The 25920-nt window shown below is 35.4% G+C and overlaps 1 protein-coding gene across 3 annotated transcripts in view; it reads right to left on the bottom strand.

Moving 5' to 3' along the window:
• Positions 1 to 25010, bottom strand: part of LOC110464485 (interferon-induced protein 44-like) — a 36193-nt gene extending 11183 nt beyond the window's left edge. Inside the window, exons 1-7 of one of the 3 annotated variants that reach the window (XM_021519733.1) lie at positions 24865 to 24996; positions 21813 to 22352; positions 21329 to 21381; positions 19285 to 19482; positions 16719 to 16865; positions 14821 to 14992; positions 11523 to 12346 (exon numbers count right to left, since the gene is read on the bottom strand). In XM_021519733.1, coding sequence (XP_021375408.1) covers positions 12036 to 12346; positions 14821 to 14992; positions 16719 to 16865; positions 19285 to 19482; positions 21329 to 21381; positions 21813 to 22344 — 1413 coding nt within the window. In that variant the 5' untranslated portion in view covers positions 22345 to 22352; positions 24865 to 24996 and the 3' untranslated portion in view covers positions 11523 to 12035. Of the gene's footprint in view, positions 1 to 11522; positions 12347 to 14820; positions 14993 to 16718; positions 16866 to 19284; positions 19483 to 21328; positions 21382 to 21812; positions 22353 to 24864 lie in introns of those variants that run through there. The other 2 variants (XM_021519731.1, XM_021519732.1) reach the window with 2 other exon arrangements.
• Positions 25011 to 25920: the final 910 nt, after the last annotated feature.

The following is a 25920-nucleotide window of genomic DNA, read 5'->3' as shown; positions in this document are numbered from 1 at the left end:
CTTTTCGAAACATGTTCTTTGTTTGTTAAATATTCATTCCATTTAAACTGTAACAAATATTTCCTTCTTTTCTGTAAGTTCCAGTTCAGTCATAATGAATAGACTATACACATAGCCATGAATTGTGACCATATGGTCATTTGATCCCTTCTTTGAATATGTTCAACCACATATTTTGGATTGATATATTTGTCACTGGTAGTTCATGACCTAGTCCTTTTAAAATCAAAATATATTTGGTTTTCAAAAGTTATCAGATTCATTTATTCTAAGATGAACACATTTTTGTCTGGAAAATAACACTACTTGAGATGGCTTCCGGCTGTTGATTTGTCTGTTAATATCTGATAACTGACCATAGCAAGATATTTTTACATTTTTACTGTAGTATATGATCCTTAGTTTTGGTTGCATCAAAAATGATCCTTCAATATGTTATTAGTTTGACAACATGCTTTAAGGAAAAAATCTGACTTTTTGAGAATTTCAGTTTTATGCTCCTACGAAAAACGAACAAAATCCTCATTTGAATTTTAATGGGTGTTTTTGTTGTGATAAGGTTTATGTCTACACCTCACCAAAAGAAAATTGAAATCTGTTCTGTTTTATGAACTGTAACATAGGTTGGTAAAATTAATATTTTGATGGTGTTCTTGAAGATGGCAAACACAAGGTCAACATCTACCGCAAAATGTCTGTTGCAGCCTAACTTTGGAAAATTCTCAATTATGCAGTGTCCTATATCCCTTAAATTTTGTATTAAAATCAGCAATGACACTAAAAACACTTCAGAGGCTTTCGTTAATTCTTTTTTCATTTTATAATATGTCCGTGTTAGGTCGGGTCATGATTAGTTGACAATTAGATATTGACCGATTTTGTTCAGATTCTGTATGCAGATGTGTTATGACATTGTGATAATTTTTGCAGCATCATTTGCGACTACATGGTTAGTATGGGCGCCTTAAGTAACGGTCCCTGTTACAACTAGATATTGTTATGATTTATGATAAAAAATGAAATGTATGTACCCTTCCAGAGCAACTGATTTCACTTCTGCTTTAGTAAGCTCATGTTTTGTAAAAAGTTCGTGTTCTTTGTTACTTAAGTTACCTTTGCCATTGGACAGACGTATTATTGATTCTTACATACCACGTAATCGAGCAACAATATTTTTTTCATAGTCTAATTGAATATGTGAAGATATTTGAAGACTTCTGCTGCGTATTTCAAAACTGAAGCAATCAATCAATCAATATAAGGTATGCTGTACATCGAACATCTCGTCATTTGATATCATGTAAGTTCATCTATTACACTTAGGCAAGTTGAAAGAAGCTCGCTCTATTCCAAAAATGAGAGATGACGTCAGAAAAACAAGGGATTGAAACAAGCAACATATGTAAGCTGTCGAATGAAAGGAAGAAAGTCTTTATTTTTTGGAATACGTTTTTTTTCTAACGGTACCTTTATTTACAAAACACTTTAAATAAAATTTGACTACGTGTTGTTATCAATTCGGTATTCCCATCTAATCAATAGCTTATATTCCTCATTCTACGTTGATAAGTAGATTTTCCAGGCTTAATTCGGATTCGTAGTAATATACATAATACATATGTACCTGCAGGACATTCTCAGAGCTAAGCGTTTATCCGTTGTTTATCCGAGGCAAAGTGAAAATTCATCACGCTTTTTTTGTTCGTCACTGAATGCGTGTGTAATCAGTAAGGAGTTATCGCTTCACTATTGATGCTATTGTAATTCATATAGCAAACATTTCTTCCAAATTAAATGATGTATGGATTGCAGTTTCTTAACAGAGAAAAGATGATTTTAAAAAGGAAAGAAACAGTTTTGTTAAAACAAAATTTATTCGAAAAGATCAAACACCCTGGATGAAAAAACCCCAGACAATAGTAGTATAGAGCGATTGTTTATACGGCGCCAAAAGAACGTGGATCGTAGGATCGTGACGTCACAGAAGGTGAATTGGATCCGCCTACTTCCGGAGACGTGGAGACTTGAGTCATAGGAGAGCCACGTAGTCCTATGAGTCAAAGACTGTCATACAGTTAATACGTTGACGTTTGATAATCCTGACGAAATTACAAACGGAATGATGACGTCATAGAAGGTGAATTGGACCCGACTACTTATACGCCGCCAAAAGACCAAGGATCGAAGGATCGTGACGTCACAGAAGGGGAATTGGATCCGCCTACTTCCCGAGACGTGGAGACTTGACTCATAGGAGAGCCACGTAGTCCTATGAGTCAGATTAATATGACGTGTGGACCCGCCTACTTCCGGAAACACAGTCAATACGTTGACGTTTGATAATCCTGACGAAATTACAAACGGAATGATTACGTCAGAGAAAGGCCGTGCCATTGCGAGGGTGGGGAATCATCGTGAACGGATTATTGGTCCGTGAAATAACAAACGAAATGATGACGTCACGGAAGGTGAATATATTGGAATCGCCTACTTATACGGCGCCAAAAGACCAAGGATCGGGGATCGTGACTTAAGTCGATGGACAAAGACAGGATGGTATGTCAATTTGGTCTTCGAAAATAATCCGAAACGGCGGTCTTCTATGACAAAATATAAACTCAAAGCCAATACTAATAGACTGCAACAGAAACTTTAGTGACATCCAGAAAAATGATATTGATTGTGAACCTAAACAAAACCAGTGTACCTCGGTTAATCCTGCCATGTGGGTAGGGCAGTGACGATGTCAAGCAAAGTGAAAATGTTTCAATCAGAATATCAAACAAGGAAGTCATCAGGACACCCATTACATTATTTCAGCTAGAACTGTATCTGGAGTTAGGACAACTCTAACATATGAAAACCATTATCAGAAGAGCCTGGTATGTTTATACCGAGGAATATAAAAATATCAGTCATTGAATTGAAGTTGTCTTCATACAAAGTGTAATACATCATTCCATTCGACTGCAGATTTTATTTTAGAAATCAACAATACCGTATAATAGAAATTGATGAAAAGAGTGATATTTCTATGACAACTCGATCAACATACCTGTACATGTAATATACACAAGTTATCGTGTATCCAAATGTATTATTGAAATATATAGCATCGATAAAAAATGTTTATGTCACTCCTTCACAATATAAATAGCATTTCATGGTTACGAAATTACCGATATTACATTCCAACATCACGTACGATTGTGCAACCACCAGACTAATATAAGTAATATATTTCAGCGTTATAATACCACAGGATATGATGGCGAAATCTAGAACAATTCTATGCCAATTTCATTGCTTTCGTTTGTCATGTCAATCAAAAGTAACCATGTGGAACAAGTCTGCCCAATTCAATGACACATTCGTTAGAAGCATTGATTGGAATAAATACATTTTCATTTAAACAAATATGCACGAGTAGGGATTTGGAAATAGGCACCCTTAAATAATACATCACAAACGCTCATTGACATACGTAAGATAAAAATACAAATTTTGAATGAAGATAATGTATGATCTCGTGCGTTGTCTAGGTCTCAAACTGACCATCTGAGGCACCAAAACATTACCTTCCGACCATTTCAACCTCCTAGTAAGTTTTACACTTCGTAACATTCAATAACATGGTATCGTCGGCAGAACAGTACAAATCGCAAATTGATGAAAAGTATTATATGTAAAAGTACATACAAATCTAATATTCTGGGCTAAAACATCACCAAATGAAACACCCACGTTGGAAAGCGTCAACATTTGACCAAACGAAACCATCAAATTAAAACGTGTGACCACTACACCAACATTTAGCCATCACAATGGAAAGTTTGACCACTACATCAAATATAAAAGTCAAATTGGAAAGGTTGACCACTACACCAAATATAACTACCACATAATGTCCGATGTACTTATTATGTAGGCAATATCTGTATATTTCCAAACAATACAAACAAGAAAATTTAATTTGTATGTAATTTACTACATATATATTTTAAACATCCGAAGTCATTGGTAACGGTCAGATGCGTGGTGTCATATCATTGCAATGTAGTATACAAGTGTGCCGGTTGAAATAACGCAGTGAATCAGACACACTCGGTGTTTCCTTTTAGGGGATGTGATTTTAGATTCTGCTGAAGTGGGGTTTCCTATTTTTCTTATCTTATTTACGTCCTGTTTATTTTCTATCTGAGTCTTCAGTCCTCCATAGATAACTATTACTTCAATCATGTCATGTGATAATTAGTTTTATGCACTCATGTATTTACTCCTACACGTGTACATTTCTGTATAATGCTGCACATTGAACGGAAACGTGTGATAAGTACATTGCAATATATATAACTATTAACAATGACTATTGAGTTATGAATTATGTATATTGAAATAAATTGACGTGACCTGTTTCACACATTACAGATGTAAAAACGAAAGAAATATGTGATACATCTGTATTCAAAATCATTCATTTTCATCAAAAAGATGCGAAAAAAACTACAAAATTGACACGAAAGCTCTCTAAAGAAAACAAGGCTAGTTAAGTAATTTAGTATCCACAGCCTAAGTCCCTTAACTTATCAATATTGGGACAGGTGTTCGTTTAAGTCATATCATTCTCCACTCTCCACCAAAATTCATACAAATTAGTGACCTTGAGGTTAAGTACCGGTATCCTAGAAGTTGAATCATAGCTTATTCCAGAATATGCGTGCATACAAAATAATGTGTAAAAGAATTGATCGAAGTGTATACGGAAGATATAAATTTCATTTCTCAACAAACGTTGTGCTGAGAAATCGTGCAGGAGTGAGAAATCGTGTCGCGAACGCAGCAATTTTGCACGATTTATCACCCGGTTGAGAAATCGTGTTGGGGTGAGAAATCGTGCCGTAACAATTGAGTCATCGCCACAACCATTCCAAATGAAGAAGTAGATCAAATCCATTTTTACTATAATTTAGTAATCATGTAATTATAGATGATTGATCTATTCGATTTCAAATTAAATCCTATATTCCTAGTTCAATTATACATGTTCCATTTTTTAAAAAAATATTTTATCTCTGTTGTCTTACATGGTAGTCTCAATCTACGCAGCATCGAAGGTTTTCTTAAGTAACAAAAGTTGTTTTGTATCAAAAGTTGAGAAAAAACCCATTGCATCTCAAGCTTTCATTCAAAAAAATGGAACAGTTTTGTAGCTTAACCATGTACGGCATGATATCCAAATGTTAACGTCGCTGTGATTTATAGGCACAGATGGCGCAATCGCGAAAGCTTCACCAGGGACACACAAATATTTCATGATCCATTACATGTATGATTTTTCACATTTTCTACAACGTCATTGATAATGAATATGGTCAAATTTAAACTTGCAGTCCTCTGGGAGGACAAACCGACAATACGAGGATAGTGTTAATTATGAACCAGAAGCATTGCGATAAACCATCTATGAAAACGTGATAAAGAGAAGAAAGGACATATGTCGTCAAATCACATCCGGTAAAAACCGTCGGAACTTCCGGCCCTTGGGATGATACAAAATTCTCAGATTCGTTTAGGAAGTAATATAATTTAAGCTTTGTTTTGTTTTATATCATGAAACTGAAATGAAGATAGGACAGATGTCGTAATATCACATCCAGTATAAACATTCGGAACTTCTGGCCCTCGGGATAATACCAAATTCTCAGATTTTGTACAGGATGTAATATAATAAGGCTTTTTACATAATTGTAATGTATCCTTCTATATAGTACGATGTTTTACATGAAGTTAATACATAGAAACAAAAGTATCGGTAAAAGGTGTCAGACATACCTTTTGTTGGTACGATCCAGGTGCTCACTGCTTTTCTGGTGTGTAGTTGTGTCTGTGTAGAAATGTTTGATCAAACACATATAATTGATATCGATTATCTGATTGACGAGATTATCTAGAAACAAAGTTGAACTTTGTACAGTGGACAGGTGATACGTCCCCTTCATATCATAGTTGATGCTGTCAAAAGTGTGCCAGATTGCGGGATAGTGATGCTACATTTCCCTTTCAGCTGAAGTATCCATTGATACGATAGAGTAGGTGGATGATTTCATTTCAGAATATTTATTGTTCAGATCTTTAATACAAAGGAATTAGGCAACAGGCAAAGCCTATGAGCGCCCTCTCTTTAGAGTAATAAACAGTTACAACCATCATATTGATGTAATGACAAAACATTAGATTATTATAGATAAATAATCAGACCAATTAGCGTTGCTGTTGAAAACAAACCTAGGTGTTTGTGATTAGAAACATTAAGAATCGGTAGTTCATCGAAATATAGGTTAGGATGCAGTGTCTCAAAGTCAACCCGTCTCGGTCTAGCAGAGATACAGTTTAATCTGGATAAAAAATGATAACCCGATTTTTAGCCCAGATTGAGATTTTCCTTAGAACATCATTTAAAATATCACATTCTTGCCTGTCTCCCTCAATAAGACCACATAAGGAGGTATCATCCCCAAATAGTTTGACGTTTTAGGCGAATTCTTCACCAATATCATTGATATATAATAAAAATAAAAAGGTTTCACAAGAGACTGGGAAACCTTTTTTTATGAACTTGGAAGGGAAAGTATCAGGGCCTGAAGGGCTGTTAGTATTGAGTAGATCGAGTTGGTCAGCAATGTCCTGTTCGGTTTTGTCTATTGTTGAAAAGAATCTACGGGGAACTTCCGGCCGTCGGGTTGATACCAAATTCTCAAATTGGTTAAAGAAGTAAAAACTTTGTAATATTCTATATCATCAAATTTTTATGAAGATAGGACAGATGTCGTAATTTCACATCCGGTATAAACCGTCGCAACTTCCTGCCCTCGGGATGATTCCAAATTCTCAGGTTGGTACGGATATGATATAATAAAGGTTTGTTTTATTTTGTTTTATCCTCAACTACATAATTTTAATGTATCCATCTATATAGTACGATGTTTTACATAAAGTTTATATATAGAAAGAAAAATTATCGGTAAAAGGTGTCAGACATACCTTTTGTTGGTACGATCGAAGTGCTCACTGCTTTTCTGGTGTGTAGTTGTGTCTGTGCAGCAATGTTTGATCAAACACATATAATTGATATCGATTATCTGATTGGCGCGATTATCTAGAAACAAAGTTGAACTTTGTACAGTGGACAGGTGATTTGTCCCCTTCATATCATAGTTTATGCTGTCAAAAGTGTACCAGGTTGCGGGATATTGACGCTACGCAGTATAAAATGATATATAAGGATTACTTATAGCATGATGAAATGTTCGCAATACATCCTTCCAGCTCAATAATTCCATCGGTTACATATATTTTGTTATTCGGTAACTGTCATGTTGTATGAACTGATCTTCTTTGTGTTCAGATTGGCCTCTTGTCAATATTTTACGTTGATAATTGATCTTTTGAATAATTCCAAGAAAACCACAAAATAGTATATGACGTCATTAGATTTGAAATACTAACACCATTAAGTTAAAAACTGTATTCATATGTAAGCACACCTTTCATGTCTGCATCTTTGAGGTTGAAATAGAAATCACTAACGGCTAAAACAAACCAGTCAGGGATGGACAAATATGCATAAGTGCTCTTTACTGTGTTGTTAATGCTCGTCATACATATACTGAATTGATAAAGAAACACAGGGCAACAAAATATGCAACACTTATTAAAAGGCTTGGCCTAAACTTATGAAACCGATATGAAAGACGATAATCTTGGTCTCTGTGGAATCTAAACGGTGTCTAAAGTGTTCTGTATCATGTCACATAGTGAAAGTGTTAAAATGAAAAAAAAAAAAAAAAACCACTTGCAGAGTAATGATGTACATCACTTTCCGCTATTTACTGTGAATTTGAACAGCTCGGTCTGCAGTACATAGTGAAATTTTCCACTATAGAACGTGTTGTCCGCCGTCTGAGAGACGCCGGAATGGTTGCCGACTGACCGTGATAAGACGTTCGCACGTACATGTAACGATGCGATTTCAAGACAGGCTATTCGTCTTACCCACCAACGTAACCGCCACGTTACTGCCACTGAAACCACTATACGTTGGCTTGGCTTCCTTCCAGACGATTTCCAATAAGGCAGTGGACTGTGCTTGTCAGGACATTCTCGCAAACCATAACATTAACCCACTCGACTGGCCTCCGAACAGTCCAGATTTGTACCCAATCGAACATATGTGGGACCCACTTGGCTGGAGGGTAAGGGGGCATCAGAATGCCCCCGCTCCTCTCGACAACTTAAGGACTGCCGTGTTGAAAGAGCGGAACAATATTCCCATGAAAATGATAAATCCACTGATGAACTCAATGTACAAGATAATCAGGGCTGAAACAGATGCGCGCGGGGGGCATACGAGATACTGACGAGTTAGTCGATTTCACTTTGGGATATTGGAGGGTACCGTCTAATGTGCTTCATTTACTCGTGAATTATGGGTCAAAATATAAGGACATTTTGGTAACTTGTTTATTAAAGATTGTTGTTAATACTTATATACAAATCGTGTATAAAACATTCAAATATATAACATTAAATAATCTCAAATGTTTACCCTGCGTTTCTTTATCCTCTGTCAAACATACGATTCCTCGTATAGTCTTTAGCCGTTGATTTGACGTATTTTGTCACGGACTTCGATAGCAAATCTGATCTAATCCCGTGGTATCGAAGGTATTTTTACAGTAAATGGTTTTTGAAGAAGAAAGCATAGGACTGCCGCTTAATTCACATAGGTATACTTGCTTTAATAATCAACGACTATTTTCTTTATACCCTACGCTTAAATAGACATTATACATTATAGTAAGAGTTCTATCAAGAAAAGTTATATGAAACCAAAACATCCGCCCCTTCGAAATCAACAAAGTATGTTCTCTACGAGTCACCACCACGTAACATGTTATTATAGAATAAATGCATATAGTATAGTTAATGAACTTTAAGAAAATCCTTAACATAAGTTGCTACCGAAATTATTTTTTCTTCATAAATAAGATAACTAACCAAGAAATGGATGCTAAAACTATACTAACCTATGTGTAAGGACTGTATAATATTTGGTCGGACTTTGCTATCTTTCCTGATAAGTCAAAACGGAAAGCGAAGACAAATCACCAGAGTGGACCGAATGAGGACAAAAGGAACGAATTGAGAGGAATAATATGATTTAAAAATATGTGCTTATAGACACGTCTTCAAGGGCCTCCATGCAAATCTTAACTTTGTTCATACTTTGCCATAGTTTAATCGATTTTTATTTCGCAATGTTGATACTTCTGTTTTGTCAAGAACTATTGTACCATTTTTAATACCACGTAGTTGACATTATGTTAAATGAGTATCCTCATCGGATTCATAGTTTTGGGTCAATGCTTAAGCATGATATGGTAGATAGGTGAGTAGCAGAGTTTATTATTTATTTTGTTATTTGTATGGCTTGCGTTGTTTGTGTTAACGTCTTATTAACAGTTACGATAATTAAGGACTGTTCGATGTTTTTGGTGATAGAGGAAAAACCAGAGTGAATGGAGAAAAAATACTGACCTGTGGCCATTATCTGGCGACTGCCACAGTAAGGCCTCGAACCCGTGACCCTGTAATATAGGGCTAACGATCGTAGACGATCACACGCAGTCGGTGACAGACTCCGCACTTATTGTTATCAAAACGTAATTACAAAATCAGCGTTATATTCTAATCGACTGGAGTGTAGTACTAGTGATGTTTCCAACAATTATTTACGTGTGCCAACCAGTAACGGCCTTCTAATGTCAATATAGTCAATATTCTCTTACCATATTCAACCAGTGCAAGTTATAACGGGATAAGATAACAGCCGTTGTACTTTCGTGCATATTATGTATGCCTTTCAGACATCAAAATTGAAGTTTAATGTTGATAGGTGCCCGCAAGGCTGTAACTGATACGGGCGTATGGACTGTGATCATTATTTCGGTGAGGCTCGTGACAATCCGATAGGAAAGCAACGTATCGTGTTTGCTATTAGTTCTGGTGTTTATCAAGTCCGATAAAGGCAACAATTGAATTCTATTTAAAACAGAGGAGATAATGAAAGTATCATTACTGATATAGATCTGTCGATTATATTTCACATATGCTTGTCAACTTGCTGGATTAGATCACGTGAATACGTATAAAACAGTTAACATTTCAGGCTGCAATTAAAGGGAAAATGCAACATCCTGACAGGAAGAATAAAACAAAAGTAATCCTAAAAATATCCCACAGTTAAACATATTTTAGGTGAACATTGGAAAACTTGGTAAAACGTGAATGAATTTTAAAAAGCCCGTAATATTAATCCATACATCAATGGTTTAACACATGATTTGATGAACTAGCCTTTTTGTTCTTTTTCTCGAAGACATTTATCCACGAATCTCACGGTGTGCATGACCATCGGTCGTGTAATATTTGAATTGGTGGCCACTTTTTAAAGCTTTACACGAAAAAGGATATCACACGGTATATAATTAAGCTTTAGTATGCGTGCATTTAGAATTGTACAGTATCAATATGTTTTCGACTAGTAAAACGTTAATAAGTTATAACAAAAATAACAAATGGATGTACGTTTACATCACATTTTTATTTGAAGTAAATTACTATTTCTATTCTAACTTGATTATATTCAACAATTGTTTTTCAAATATTTGAATATATGTTTATGGCTAGGTGAACATACCACCAAAACAAAGATTTTGGAATATTTTTTAGAGAAAAATGCAAATATTTGTTTGTTCACAATAGTTTAAAAAAAAGTACAATTGCTCTGTTATCTTTATAAAATTAACATAAAAATCAAAATCGTTTGTTGCAAGTACCCCAGTGTCAACGCACGAAGACAAAGCCGCAACACGAAGCTGGTGACAACTGAGGAGAAAACGGTTTAACAAGGCAGCTTTCGAAATGACGATGATTAACACATTTTTTCTCCGACAGATCCTCAAATAGTCAAATGGAACAGTCCTCTCTACATTGCGTTTGTTGAATTTGAGAAGGTATTCGATAACTTGCACCGTTCATCATTTTGAAGAAAATTCTATGACAATTAAGCCTCCCATAGTACTGGCCAAAATCATAAAGTCCCTCAAGGCTATGTTCCTGTCACGGATGTCTTGTTAGGAAGCGACTAGCTCGTGCCAGGCATTAACCAAGGAAAACTTAGTACTTCGGCAGATGTGTCGACCGACGGCAGTGTCACCCTAGGTATGAAAATATAAGGTGCCTCACACAGAGAAACTATAGACCGACACAAACACGACTCCCAAATATGTAAAGTATCACCGATCAACTCCTTGTGTTGAACCAGGCCAGACAAACCTCTGGGTCTCTCATCGAAATGTTATTAACCTGTTTAGTTACTTGAGAGTCAAATAACATTCTTGATAGTTGTACTTTCTCTGTAATGCTGTTTAACATACATTGGAAATTGGACATAATGCAAATTATACTTATTAGAAATTGAATACTATGTACTTTATTTCATACAAATCTCTTCTGAATTTTGTTCATTCCCTGATACTGTTCAACCAATTGCACCAAGTTGCACATTGTTGGGTCAGAAGCGCAAAACGGGGCCAACTATTGTTTAGTCGCATTTGTCCTTATGCTATTGTTGGTGAGTTATGCAGTCACACAACTGTTAAAGCAGACTTTTATATTAGTTTCGCCACCAATGAAGCATAAAGTTCATTAAACATATATGTGTCAACAACGCTCTGAACATTTTGAAATGAAAGAATTCTTTATCAAGAAAGTGTCCTTTTCAAGCTAGATAAAATGTAATGCATCTTAATGTTTTCAATTTAAAATTGGCTCTCCATCATTGCGCATAAAAAACTCCTATACATTTAGCCTACATGAAATCATGCGTTGAAGATTGAAATCTCTTTTTCTCACTCCTATACACCTTAATTTCAATAAAAACTGTTTAACTCAGCTATATCATAATATCAGTTTCATTCACGGATTTCCATGTGTTTCATCTTGTTAGGCTCTATTTCATCCAGCGTGTTGTACAAGTAGTCGTCAGCGAAGTTGAGAAGTCGTTTGAGGCTGAGAAGTGACAGAATGTTAATGTTCTGATCAAGCTCTACTTCACATTCGTAGTTTTTCACAGGAAGAATGTGTGATCTGGGCAGCCCCATGACCATGGCGACCCTGTCCACACACTCTTTCATCCTTGGACTAAAAAACACTTTGCTGATATCATTTGAGATCTCCTCACATATTCTGTCGATTTTTGTCAGAAGCACAACCTGGGGAATCCCTGTAAAGAACAAGTTTCAATAGATTCGTTAAGATGACTGTACAATAAAGATATGACATCGATAAAAAATGGTATTTGTTATTCCCTGCCTGACGTTAAGCAATTAGGGAAATGGCAACAACTGGTTCACCTGTTGTCAGTATAATGTGACCGGGCGGAAGGCCTTGATGGGTGGCTTTGGCATAGTATATCAGTGAGATAACTTAATAAAGTCAGAATCAGATCCGCTCTATTGCAACGAGGCAATTACACCAACATACCCTTAGCAAACAGCTAAGTTCACACTATTTTAGTGCCAAACTATTGTTAGACTAAAGATAGTCATGAATTACAAAAAACGGTTGACGAGGTAAATTTTCTTTTTAGGTTATGTTACCTCAACTCCTCGTTTTCCTTCTTACCCAACATCATGTGATTATCATTTAGTTTAGTTGGTTTGGCTGTTTTTCAAGGAATGTCAAAAAGTATGATATCTTTTTATAATTTTTGTGGAGTTCCTGCATTAATCAAAGAAACTATGTATCTTTTACTAAACAGTATGTCGTTTAAAATTGTAAATTTGTCATTAATCCTATAAAGCAGATACACAAATCGAAATCGATATAAATTTGTGAATATGCATGGTTCTCATTACAACCACAATTTTGGACCACAGTGGTCCAATGCTACTTCATACCTAGCCTAACTATATTACCATAATTATAATGCAACTCAAAATGTTGGTCAGGGTCAATTCTTTGCAACCAACGAAAAGTCCATCCCAACAAGCGATAAGTAAAATCTCATTACTCTAGGTCTACACAAAAAATAGCGTGCGCAAATCGTGCATAAATCGTGCACTCACCGTCCACACATCGTCCGCACAACTGTGCGATTTAACAACCGTTCGCCCCGTTGTGTGCTTCTCTCTGCACAAGTGTGCGGTTTGGTACAATTGTTTTCATCAATACTACGGAATGAAACAACATTACGGAAGGCTCGTATGCAATTATGTACACTGTATATATTATTTTCTCATCACAACAATTAAGATTATTACAGTTTTACGACGCGTGTTAAACGGTATTACAGTGACAGTTAGACTTGTCCAGAATGGGTTTGGTTCCAAGGTAACAGAACAGGTAAATGACATTTGATGAGTGACCGGAGTTTTACCTGGCCTGTGCCTGACACAGAGAGCCGATACATGATTCCGAATGACCGTTATGAAAACACAACTGGACGTTAAGTATTTGTTAGTTGCATTCGGTTTGGTGTTTAGTTTTCAACAGTATTTATGACGAAACTGACCACTCTGACCTAACTTGTCAATAACGGTTTTTCACTTAAAAACTTTATATAACCTGCCCTTTTTACCAGCAAGCTATCGGCAAACAAGAGTACCGCGGGGCGGAACAATATACGCCCGTCGAATGCCATATAGTGTTATATACTTTCTTACATTGAAATAAGATCTGCATCATTCAAAGAGTGGTTAGCCGACATGCTATAAAAATGTAGGAGAAAATCTCCGGATAAAAAAATAATCAAATACTGAAATGAACAAAGAGCAATTACTTTTGCAAAACTCGTCGAATCAAAATTCTTTTCGAGGAAACACAACAACATATCATGATTATTTAGCCTACTTAGTTTCAAAGAAATCTGTCAAAAAATGTAAGAGAAGATCTTTTGACAAAACAACAAATACTGAAATGAAAAAAGGGCAATAACTTTTGGAAAAATTGTCGAATCAAAATTCTTTTAAGGGAGACATAACTTCATAGCATGATTATTATATATACTAAGTTTCAAAGAGATCCGTTGAAAAATGTAGGAGGAGATTGCCGGACAAAAATCAAATACTGAAATGAACAAAGGGCAATAACTTTTGGAAAAATTGTTGAATCAAAATTCTTTTCGAGGAAACACAACAACATATCATGAATAATTAGCCTACTAAGTTTCAAAGAGATCAGTTGAAAAATGTTGGAGAAGATTGCCGGACAAAAATCAAATACTGAAATGAACAAAGGGCAATAACTTTTGGAAACATTGTTGAATCAAAATTCTTTTAAGGGAGACACAACTTCACATCATGATTATAATGTATAACAAGTTTCAAAAAGACTGGTTAAAAAATGTAGGAGGAGATTGCCGGACAAACAAAAGTTCACGCCGGACGGACGGACGGACAACGCCATACCAAATACTCCCGTCAAATTTGACGGGCGTATACAAAGCATGTCCAATGGTCTCTAGATTATTCAGAAGTTTGTTGAAAGGTTTTATTACATTTTAATCATTTAATCTTTACGGCTGTTAAAGGGAATTATTTAAGCGATCTTTAGAGCTTGTCATTCAGGTTGCTAAAGACCAACGATTATAAACCAAGGTCTCTTTGATGTTTGAAAGTTATAAAAATGTTTGTATGCATAAGTTATCTTTTTTTGTGAATGAAGTTGAAAAACATCATATATGTTCTAAATATTTACCTCTTTGATTCATTCGCAATTGCATGGACTTGATCCGCTCCATCACTTTCTCGGGGATGACATCCACAGTACTACCATCCAGGACAAATGCCACACAGTGGATTCTATCGGACATTGTCGGGTTCTTCACAAAACCAAGTGCGTCGGGTGATAGTGGAACAGCAGGGTTAAACTGGTATAAATATAAATACGTACATAGTGAATAACTTCTTAAACCCGTTCTTAGAGCTGAACTTTAAGTATATTATTAGTTGAGAACGGGCTAAATATTTGAGAATGGTAAGGAGCATGCTTAGATATTGAAGCACGTGCTTAAATATTTAATTTCAATGCTTGTAGTTTATCCTAGTTTTTTTTATTGATTAATGTGTTTCAAATAGGGCTTCTATGTATCAACAATCACATTCTTACTTAAGTACGTTCTCAAATATTTCAGAACGCCTTTGAGATCCACCATTTAAGAACTTCTCAGCTAAGTATGTATTTCGCGTAAGAATTTAAAGTTAAGAATTGGAGAATTAAAGATGTTTCGAGATTCCTTGGCCTGGTTTCCAGTTTTTACTTGGAGGCAAACATGTTGCAGCCTGATAGGCATGCTGTCATCAGGATATTTAATGATTGCATTCTATCAATTTGGTTAAGGTTATTCATTTGAACACACTTGTAGTCCTTATATTCCCCAATGCCTCTTGACTATTCAGAAGAAATTGTCTAAGCTGTAACACATTAGACCCGAGTGACTCTGATTATAAGAAAAGTTATTTTCTTTATGCAAATTTTGTAACTTTCCATGCTAGTAAATGTTACTAGCCAAATGTTTTGACTCTAGGCCTTAGTTCTTTCTACGTTCGTTAATGTTTGTAAAAAAGGCCCCCGTAACCTTGAACAACATACATGAAGTTTATTTCGTTTATCCAACTGTTTAGTACTCCATACCGTTAAAGTATTGGAAGCCATTTCAGCATTTAAATAGAGTTGATAACTTTGCCCTTAAATATAATTAAAAATGATTTATTTTAAATAATTGTCTTTCGCTCATCGCCAGAAAGTTAGTAACCAAATATTACCAGTCTAGCCCCTTCAGATCTAACTTTTAAAGTTTTAGGACTTTAGTAAGAGCCGGGGCCATTATATTCGCAAATTATACCTGCCAAACGTGATGACTTTGTGCTGTTTTGTTCTAAAAAAGAAAAGCGATTTTAAAGTTTGATTTCCAATATTGGTGATAGCTGTTTGCAAACTTATTGTCTGAAATCCGATTTCACATTTTGACTACTGGGACTACAAAATATAGTCAAAGTATTTCTCGCAGACTTTGTCAAGTATTATGGCAGGAAGCCACTAGCCAATAAAAAGCCCCACCGCCAAAGACAATTTAAAAAGAAGACGTTTTACGAACCGAATCAAATGCTCAAATCTCTAATCGTAATAAACCATTGGCTTGTATGTGCCTCAAACGAAATCAGCATTTCTGCAGAGGTAGGACAATCAAATGAATGCATGTAAACTGAATAATTTTTAAAGCAATATTCAAATATCTTTGGGTGTTTTTTCTGTTATTTATTCTAATTTCGTAATGAAACTGCTCATAATAATACTTTCCACCACCCATTAATTGAATTTTACTTGTATCTATGTTTATGGCGCCTTTCTGATAAAACCTCTTTACAAAAAGAAACAAAAACATGGCAAATTTCATTTTAAAATCCAAGACCGTTTTGGTCCTCCGATCAGTATCCAAATGCACTACGTGGATGCACAAAAGGGAACCAATGCATGACAGCTGTGAAGAACAAACGGAATCTGTCAAAATAAAACAAAAAACTAATGGCTTGTAACATATATTCACCAGGAACAAAAACAGGTAATTGTCTGTGCAAAGAAACAAACGCACTCACCTTGTACCTGTCTGGCACGTGACCCTCAAGTAGATAACCAATCTCATGATCATCAAGACCTTGGTCCTCTTCAAGACCACGTGTGTCGCATAACCGAAAGTTGAGAGATTTCCCAGCATATCCGTCTCTTACTTGATATGTCCTATACTAAACGGTGAAAAATAGAGAAAGAAAAACAATCATTACGCTTTTTCAAATTTATATTGAATCAGCAAATACAGAGAATTCAACAAGAACCAGTACCTTAATGAGAACATGACCCAATTTCTAGATCAACTTGATCATATCATAATATTGATAGTTCAGTCACTTCACATCTTTCCAAGCCAGTATAGTTTTACATAAGTCAGTACATTTGTTAAGTTTTACCTGAGGTTGTATACGGTTTAATGTGATTCAGTTCATAGTTTAAGGTGCCAACACCTGCGTGTGTTACGTTCATCTTTCAGAATACATTTGTACAAGGTGGTAGATTCTGCCGGTGACTTTCTTTGTCCCTGAAGTTTGCCATTTGATAGCCACATTAACTGTTTTTCTTTTTTCAACAACAGTTTAGACCTATTGGAATTCAAACACGTTTTGGCCCCTACCATCACCGATGACTCTAAAAGAACAAAACAGCTGCATGATGCAGTGTCATTCATGTTTGGCATCTGTAAATTTACCAAACGTTTGTGATCACATGTGTGTGTTTTACGTTCATTTTTCACTTGAGTCAGTACCTAGTTTTAATGTAGTAAAAGGTTTAATGTAAATCAGTTCCTAGTTCATCTATGCCATATTTTCATGAGATCCAGTTCATAATTTTATAGTAGTTCCTAGTTTCACGTTAGCCAGTTCACAGCTTCGTTTGATCCACTACAATTCAAGAGGCGAAGATGGCCCGTAGCTAACCTAGATGTGTAAGCAATTATGATCAACATCTCATCAGAAGTAATCCTGTTAATCCTGCTGACCACATCTATAAAGATATCACTTGTTCAATGGAACCGACTTTAAAGCTCCCTATTGCATCAAAGCTAAACGTTTATATAGAGACAAATTGCAAATATTGACCACTTTTCGGATTTCTCTCACAGATGGCCTATGAAACAGGTATTATTGTAGTGTATTACAAAAGAAATCCTATTTTTGGTTTGCCTCTCATCACCGAAGGAGACGATACTTTCCCTTATTTAAAAACAGTATACCCTTATGACAGGGATATTTCCAAGCCAGTTTGATTGAAAAAAACTCAACTTACTGAATGTTAGGAGTAGGTTATTAACGTCTTAAAAAATTGCAAATTACCCCTTTTAAAATATTGCCTCTTAGCTCTCAGTAAAGCTACAAACTTTCTTTATTCAACAATTGACTACTAGGTCCGTTTGATCAATGATGCTAAATGATAAGTTTGGTGGTGATCAATGTAACAAATAATGTATATATGGTTATGGGATAGGGATCCAATTGTATCCGTGTAGTTACTCAGGAAATCAATCCCCTGTGGCAAGGCTGGGCCTATTGGCAAATGCCGTTAGCATGAGTGCATACATTACATCATGCCTAGCAGTTTCAAATATGGCGTTAAGGTGCGGAGTTCAACATTTGATATGTTTTGACTCAGAAACTAAGTCCCAGGGTGCTAGAAGACTGACATTTGGACAAATCCTGGTTTAGATGATATTGGTATGTTTGCCTCTTTGTGCCCATTGACGATATATGCAGTTTCAGACTGGAGTTCTTTATAATTTCCTAGCATGTTTAGCAAGGACTTAGTCCATCGGAAGGGTGAGTCCCAGGTCAGATTAGTCTAGCATGCCAACTTTGAATGTATGTAACTATACAGTTAGGATCCTAGTGGTACACCCCTATATTACCCCAAATCCCCCTATTTAAGGACACTTTATGCCACCTATCTCAAAGGTAATGCCGACTACATGAATGCAAATTATAATCACTTTACTCAAATGATATTTCAAACCCTGAGGCACGCCCCTTTATCTATACAAGATTGAGTCTCCTTGACCTTGTGATCATGCAATCCAAATTTAGTTGAAATTTTAGGTGTTATTCACGAGAAGGCTTTAAGATGAAGACTTGACGGAGAGATGACGAGGTGTAATGGGTTTAGAGACAATGGATACCACGCTATGACATTGCATTCTTGTGAAATATACGCCATGACTTGGCGTTCTTGTTTATTATACTTATCAAAATATTATATTGGGCACTATCACTCATGATCATGACTTGATACAGGTTCAGCTTTTTAATTATCCTTGGAACGTTGACCTGTTTCAAGTTCTTTCCACTGTCTTACTTCATTTTTTAGTATCATATGACTAATTACGGGCCCTATAAATATGCTGAATCAAGACGTTTTCTTTAGTAGCCTTTTCACATGAAACATTGAAACATTGAAGACACGGAACTGATATGCTGATCCAACTGTATCATAGAAAAATAAAGCAAGAACATGTGGCCTAGTCTTTGACGTCATGATGTACATTTGTACGAATAACGTGACACCAGATTCCAATCAATGTTACACATGTTTTGGTTTGCTATTTAATGTTATACTTACAGATGTTGTAAGACTATGTTCAGCGCTTCCAGCGTTGGCCTGGGCGCTTATGTGTCCCCGGAAGATGGAGTTGATGGTGTTAAAGTAGCTAGACTTCCCAGCTCCGACCTGACCAACCAACAGGATCCTCGCCTGCTGGAGGTCCAATCCGGGTAACGGTTTATAGGTGGCCACCCTGTCCTTTATCTCCTCCTCAAACTGTATACAAAGAAACTAGATTAATTAGAGATCTTCTTATCTGGATTGTTTTGTTTCCTAGAAAGCAGCGATGCTACTCATAGTCCGTAAAGGTATCTGTTTTGGAAATAAAATAAATCACACCATGGTAAAATATAATCACTCATGCTCATTTAACTGACCATGTTCACTACCACGATAAACCAGCATGGTGACACCTGACATGACTATACTTCATCATGGTTGCTAAAATTGAAATGATTCTACAAATCATCTGAAAATAGCCTCATCATAAACTGAATGTCGTCAAAAGAAGTCCGAGAATGTTTATCTCACTTTGAATATAGAATGAACCAATCAATGCCTTATGAAGCCGATATATACAAATGGCTATAACCCAGTGAGCGATAGGCTTACAATGATACTTTGGAAGAAGGCATACATTATTGTGTAAAGTTTTAGAAGGCATTTCAATTTAAGATAATTGCATCAACACAGACTATGGCAGCAGTGATTTGTGTGACACAAGATTTGAAAAAAAATCATCTGTTAATGCAGTAAGCACCAAAGCTAGCCCCATTACAACTGACAGCTAGTACAGGTTGCTCATTTATAAAAAAACAACCTGATATATATGTGTATTTAGATATACTTTACAGTCAGCTTTTGTTGTTCTTTTTTTCCCCCTGATTAGTCTCAAAATAAAATATGCACAACCGATGTCGAAGGGAATATTGTAACATACATATGAAATTTAAAAAATTTTATTCTGTCAGACACATTTTGTGAAATATTGATACCATCTCGAGCTGTCAGAATAAAAGATTACGGCCTTGTTGTCATACTGTTTTTCAAAACAGTCTCATAAAGAAACATGCTCAACTACCAATCAAGGATAACCTTCATGAAAGATCTGTTATACGTCTTGAGAAAAAGAAGTATTAATCTTGATCTATTACAATCCAAGATGGCTGCCTGGCGGCCATCTCGATTTCCTGTTCAGTCTAAAAGAAAAAAAAATGAACAAATATTGAACAACGGAAACCTTTATATGAAATTTGAGAGATATCTGTCCAATGCATTGTGAAAAGATGAACGACTACGGAGGGAGAACAATTTGATTATGAACAGCAATCTAAAGATGAAGGACTATAAAGATATTTATGTGAAAGTATTCAAATGTAAGGTAGACCATATTTAAATCATGGTTTTGTTACAATTTGGTTGGCCATTTATAGTAACTGACCGACTATAATTGACAATGGTTAAACCCTTTTTGACCGAACGTTTGACTCTGTGTAGGAAAACACGCATTATTTACTTTATGGTCTACTAAACTATGTAACATGGACATCTTTGATACTAGAGAGGTTGCGGTCACTTACGCTGGAATATGTCATAGCAAAATGAACGCAGGGAAAAGGTTATTTTTGGTGAGGAGCGACACCCGACTTCAAAGCCAGTCAATTTTACCGTATTCGATCGCGAGATTCTTTTGATATACATCAAAGGATCAAACTAATCTTCCTGTCTCATCCACACAGTGGCAAATTAAAAGCCTTCAATTTCGTCATCACATATTACAGGGGTTCAGAGAAAGGAAGTGAGTATCACGGATGCTGTAAAGAATACTTTACGTATGACGCATGACCTACTATAATACCTGTATTATAATGTACATAGTAATATAATTTTCACAATTTCACAATAGTTACTCTACTTAGATCCTGGTTTTCTATGATCTATATAAATGCTTTTTTAAATGGTAAGCATTATCAGTCTAAATAATAAAAATAAAATACATGGATATATCTAAACAGTTTAAAACGTAAATACTGCTATACAAATACATGTATACATTACAGACCTTACGACTCCAGTCCACATTCCGAATCCACGGCTTTTGTAGCAGCTCCTGTTCTGTAAGTAGTCAGATGGAGAGATAATATTGACATGAGCATAATCCATGTACTTCTTTAAAAAAAAAAATTTGACAGACAGACAGACAGACAGACAGCTTCAAAACATACATTAAGTCACTTCAAATAGTACTGTTACGCAAACCCAACATTCATACTTAACCCTGGTACTTAAATTCTAAACTACATTTTTATTCTTTTCATATCATAACGTATATCATTTATCGAGTTTTTTTTCTTAGAATAAGTTTTTGTGGGTTGATTTACTTTTAAAATAAACATTAGAAACCATAGTTTATTTTAATAGCCATTTGTAAGATCTAGAACAGCCACTATCAAGAATACCTTAATTACATAGCTTTGATGCAATGAGTAGATGTTTGCAAGCATTTAACATTCAAAATCAGTATTAATGGATGTGCCCTGTGTTACCTTCGATACTGTAGACCTCGAGGTCAAGAACCTGTAAGTGACCATTCATCACAGAGTTGTAGTTCTGCCCTTGCATATCATAGGTCCCTCCGAATCCGTTTGTGTTACCATTTAAAGGAAAATTATTTCCGGATTTGTTCACAGTAGCAGAAAAAGAATGAAGGTCATGTCCACCAAATGTTGGACCATAACTCGCATTCCCGTAGATTGCGTTTGTTCCGCCTGTTTTGTTGGGAAACTTCATTGGCTGTGCTGTACCGTTATACTCTAATTTAAACAGAAAGGCTTTAGCGTCGACGCTATAGGCACCATTAGATTGCCAGTTGACAGCAGTGTAAGCCCCGTATACGGACTTGTCGGTATTGTACAGGACGGTGACTGTCGGCCCCTTGTTGTCACAAAGACTATGGAAGGTTGGGGCTACACATCCATCACGGCTGATCTTGTACAGTAAGGTAAACTTGTAGTTTTTAGTTGAATCGATCCATTTAGAAAGTTGATCCTTGTGGGTTTGTGTGAGCTCTGTTGCCATTTTGTTTACTTGAAAGAAAAATGATATATATATATTCAGAAATATTTTATACTTTGGTGGTGAATCTTTCTATGCTCAATGTTCTAAATATGTTCTGTTAAATTTATGTATATGACCTTAATGATATTATTTTATGATATGAATATAATTAATGTATTTATACCGAATCACTGATTATCATATTTCTAACTGCTTTATCTCATGTATATGCTATATGCTTCCATGATAAAACGAATACATTTTAGCAAAGATAAGGTTGACTTATAGGCTAATATTTTAGATGAATTCTGTGATGATTTACTGATGTATGATTGCATGCAACCACACTGTAGTTCAATAACAATAGGCTCATTTTATAGTGTTGAGAAATATGTTTTAAAATGTGTGTATTTTAATGACGATTAATGTATTTATGTATGTTCTATGCAATGAGTTGAGACGTAAATAAATAAGTAAATTTAAATGGCAGTTTTTAGGATATGCAAAACAAATAAATATATTCAACCCATAGTTTGCAGGGCTAGACAATCCTGGATATGAAGGCCTAGTGCCTGTCGAGTTGGTTTTGTGACCAGGTAAATATTTGTTTCTCCCTTCCTGATTGGTCAGTGTAAATCAATCAACTTATCTTTTATTTTGTGTTTTTATTTATTAAATATATAACTGATGGAAGACAATCATTGTCATATTAGCTAAGTCTATCAAATGCACACGAAACAGGTATAATTTAAATTATTTTAGCCGAGAACTGAACAGAGGCGTTTTACGGAATAAATAATTTTGAAAACTTGTTCCCGCTGGACAGGTATAGACAGACACACCGGTGGAATTCCCTCGGTGTCTCTGTGTTTACAGTTATTAAAAAGTATGAAAACGTTCAGTTTGGTAGATAAGTTGAATTACTTGAACATGATTTATTAACAATGAAAAAATTGTTGATTGGCAGGATTGTAAAATGGAGCAGTATTTGACACAGTGATGACGAATTTACTGATAGAGGGGTGTTTTTTTAGCTAGTAGTCTGTTAGTTTCCTTTTCTAATTTACATGTAGACTGTGACGACTATATTTATGTTTGTCTTCTGTTATGTTATAGCGTGTGATATGTCCCTGTGGTTGTCTCTAATTACCTATATTTATGTTTGTCGTCTGTTATGTTATAGCGTGTTACATGTCCCTGTGGTTGTCTGTAATTACCTATATGAAGCTTGCTCGACCCAATGCCCTCATACAATATTTCACCTGTTCTCGTAAAAGTGTTATACATGTACATGTAATTGGGTCATTACACAAGAGCCACACAAACACTCCACAGGAAAACTTCCTGTTTTGTTACGATACCCTGATCATACAGGTAACCCTAAACACTGACAAATCGACTAAAGATTGTGAAATTCACAGTATGATCGTAACAGCTAACATGGACACGCATTGAGAAATAAATTGAGACAAAACAATTTTTGAAATTTCAGTCAATTAGAAAAATTAATCAATCATATACACATCCATTACAACTCAATAAGCTATTCAGCAATATTTAATAATGTAATGAAGTAATCATACATCTGTATCACTGTTGGAGCTTATCCTTTACACTAACTCTTACACCAGGTCGGACAGTGAAACTAATTTGTTCAGACTTCTTTAATTTTAATTGTTGTATCACGTTTGGTTACATAAATATGTGTGCATGCAATGTTGTCGTGATGATATTGAATGCTTGGGTTTTTCCAAAACCCACTGGCTTACAAAAATCCGGTTGGGTTTTCTGAGAAATGTATTAAAAGAAAGTAAAAGTACATGCTTGTTTTCTTTTTAAAACCCCAACCATAACCCGGCCATAATGAACTGGGTTGCTTAAAATATGAGTGGGTGTTAAGTACACTTGTACTTGCACACACTTTTAGAAAACAAAACCACATTTATACTTTTCATCTTAATGTATGTACTAATGAAACCTTTAATGTACATACTATTTGTATGTATAGAAATGTGATCAGCCTGCCTGATGAAGGTATAAATGTATACTGTATACTGTAGCTGAGATGTAAAAATGCAATTCTGCTTGTAACTATCTCCTTTTCAACATAAAATTTCTAGTTGTTTTATGTGTCGGACGTGCAGTGATAGGGTGTATATGTGGCTTGTGGCGGGTGTGTGTGTATAGGGTGTGTGTGTGTGTGTGTATGTTAAACTTAAACCACAACTGAAGTTAGAGGTGCATGATTTGACATTAGCGAAAATAGAATTTCCATTTTTGTGACTCTTAAATAATGCAACGAATAAACATAAATAATATGAGATCTATCAAGGAAACGTTCTGAAATCTAAACACCCGCCACCCGCCCCTTTACAATGTACAAAGTCCTCGCTACTCGAGACATCTCCTGATCGCTGTAGGCCTGCATTTGTAAACAACCTAACATTTAATATAATTGGCTGCACACAGCAAATAATCACACCAGAAAACATCATTAGAAAACAACATTGATGATAAAATAAATGCTAAATGCATACTTACTTCCCGTGTTAGCTCTAACAAGTACTGACGATCCTCCTGATCGGTATTTCCCAAATTTCCTGGTAAGCCAAAACCGAAAGTAAAACCGGATAACAATGAATCACCGAAACAGAGCGTACGTGAATCGACACGAACTGAATGATGAACGAGAGGAATTCTATTATACAAGATACCAGAGTGTATTACTTAAGTTATTTAAGCGTTATCAGCGTGTAGAAATCGGTCACTCTAAGGCTAGTAACATAAAGGGAAACAACTCTATCTTCCTTAAGCCGAAAAGCGACTTCATAACAGATTTTCATCGAAGTTCATACGAAGACCTTACATGAGTTCGTAAGGTACCAAGGTCAACGCCACAGTCACTGTTGCTATTTATACAGTAGGTCATCCGGATTAAAGCCATTAATTGCTACATGTGCTTTTGAAAGCAAATTTTCATAAAATGAAACTAGTTTGAAAGTGCCAATCGGGAATACATTATTTGTCTTTCAGATATTGTTTTCTGTTTCGGGGTTATACCATATTTATCACTTTTGCACTTTGCATAAATCCGCCAATAAAAACAATGATTTGAAAGTTGAGGTATATAATTCACCTTCTTATTACAACTAAATACATTAATCGTTCAGCTGTTTATTACGTACGTTCAGTTTTGCATATAATTAAGAATCTAGTTCGTAATAATTTCTCAACTCCTCTCAGAGGTATAAATATAAGTATGGTAAATATTCAACAATTTAAAAAAACATTTAAAGTCGTATTAACCTACCAAATTCAGGTGACATTGATTTAGACTGTAAATCCAAAGGGTCACGTGTTGACGTCATAATTTCTATGACGTAATTACCGTAAAGTTAGAAACCGATGACACTCATTAGAACAGGGGTATACTATTCATTGAACAAGGATATACAATACCTTCACTATTTTGAACTATATGCAGTATTTTTATAAAAATATTATAATTAATTTATGATATTAAAATACTAAAAAGGGAGTAAATATACGTATTGAACTGTGTTGATATGGCATATATTATTTTATACAAATGATATA

This window comes from Mizuhopecten yessoensis, unplaced genomic scaffold (assembly GCF_002113885.1).
Source record: "Mizuhopecten yessoensis strain PY_sf001 unplaced genomic scaffold, ASM211388v2 scaffold10997, whole genome shotgun sequence".
NCBI classification, from domain to species: domain Eukaryota; kingdom Metazoa; phylum Mollusca; class Bivalvia; order Pectinida; family Pectinidae; genus Mizuhopecten; species Mizuhopecten yessoensis.
This window is presented reverse-complemented; position numbering and strand designations above follow the sequence as displayed.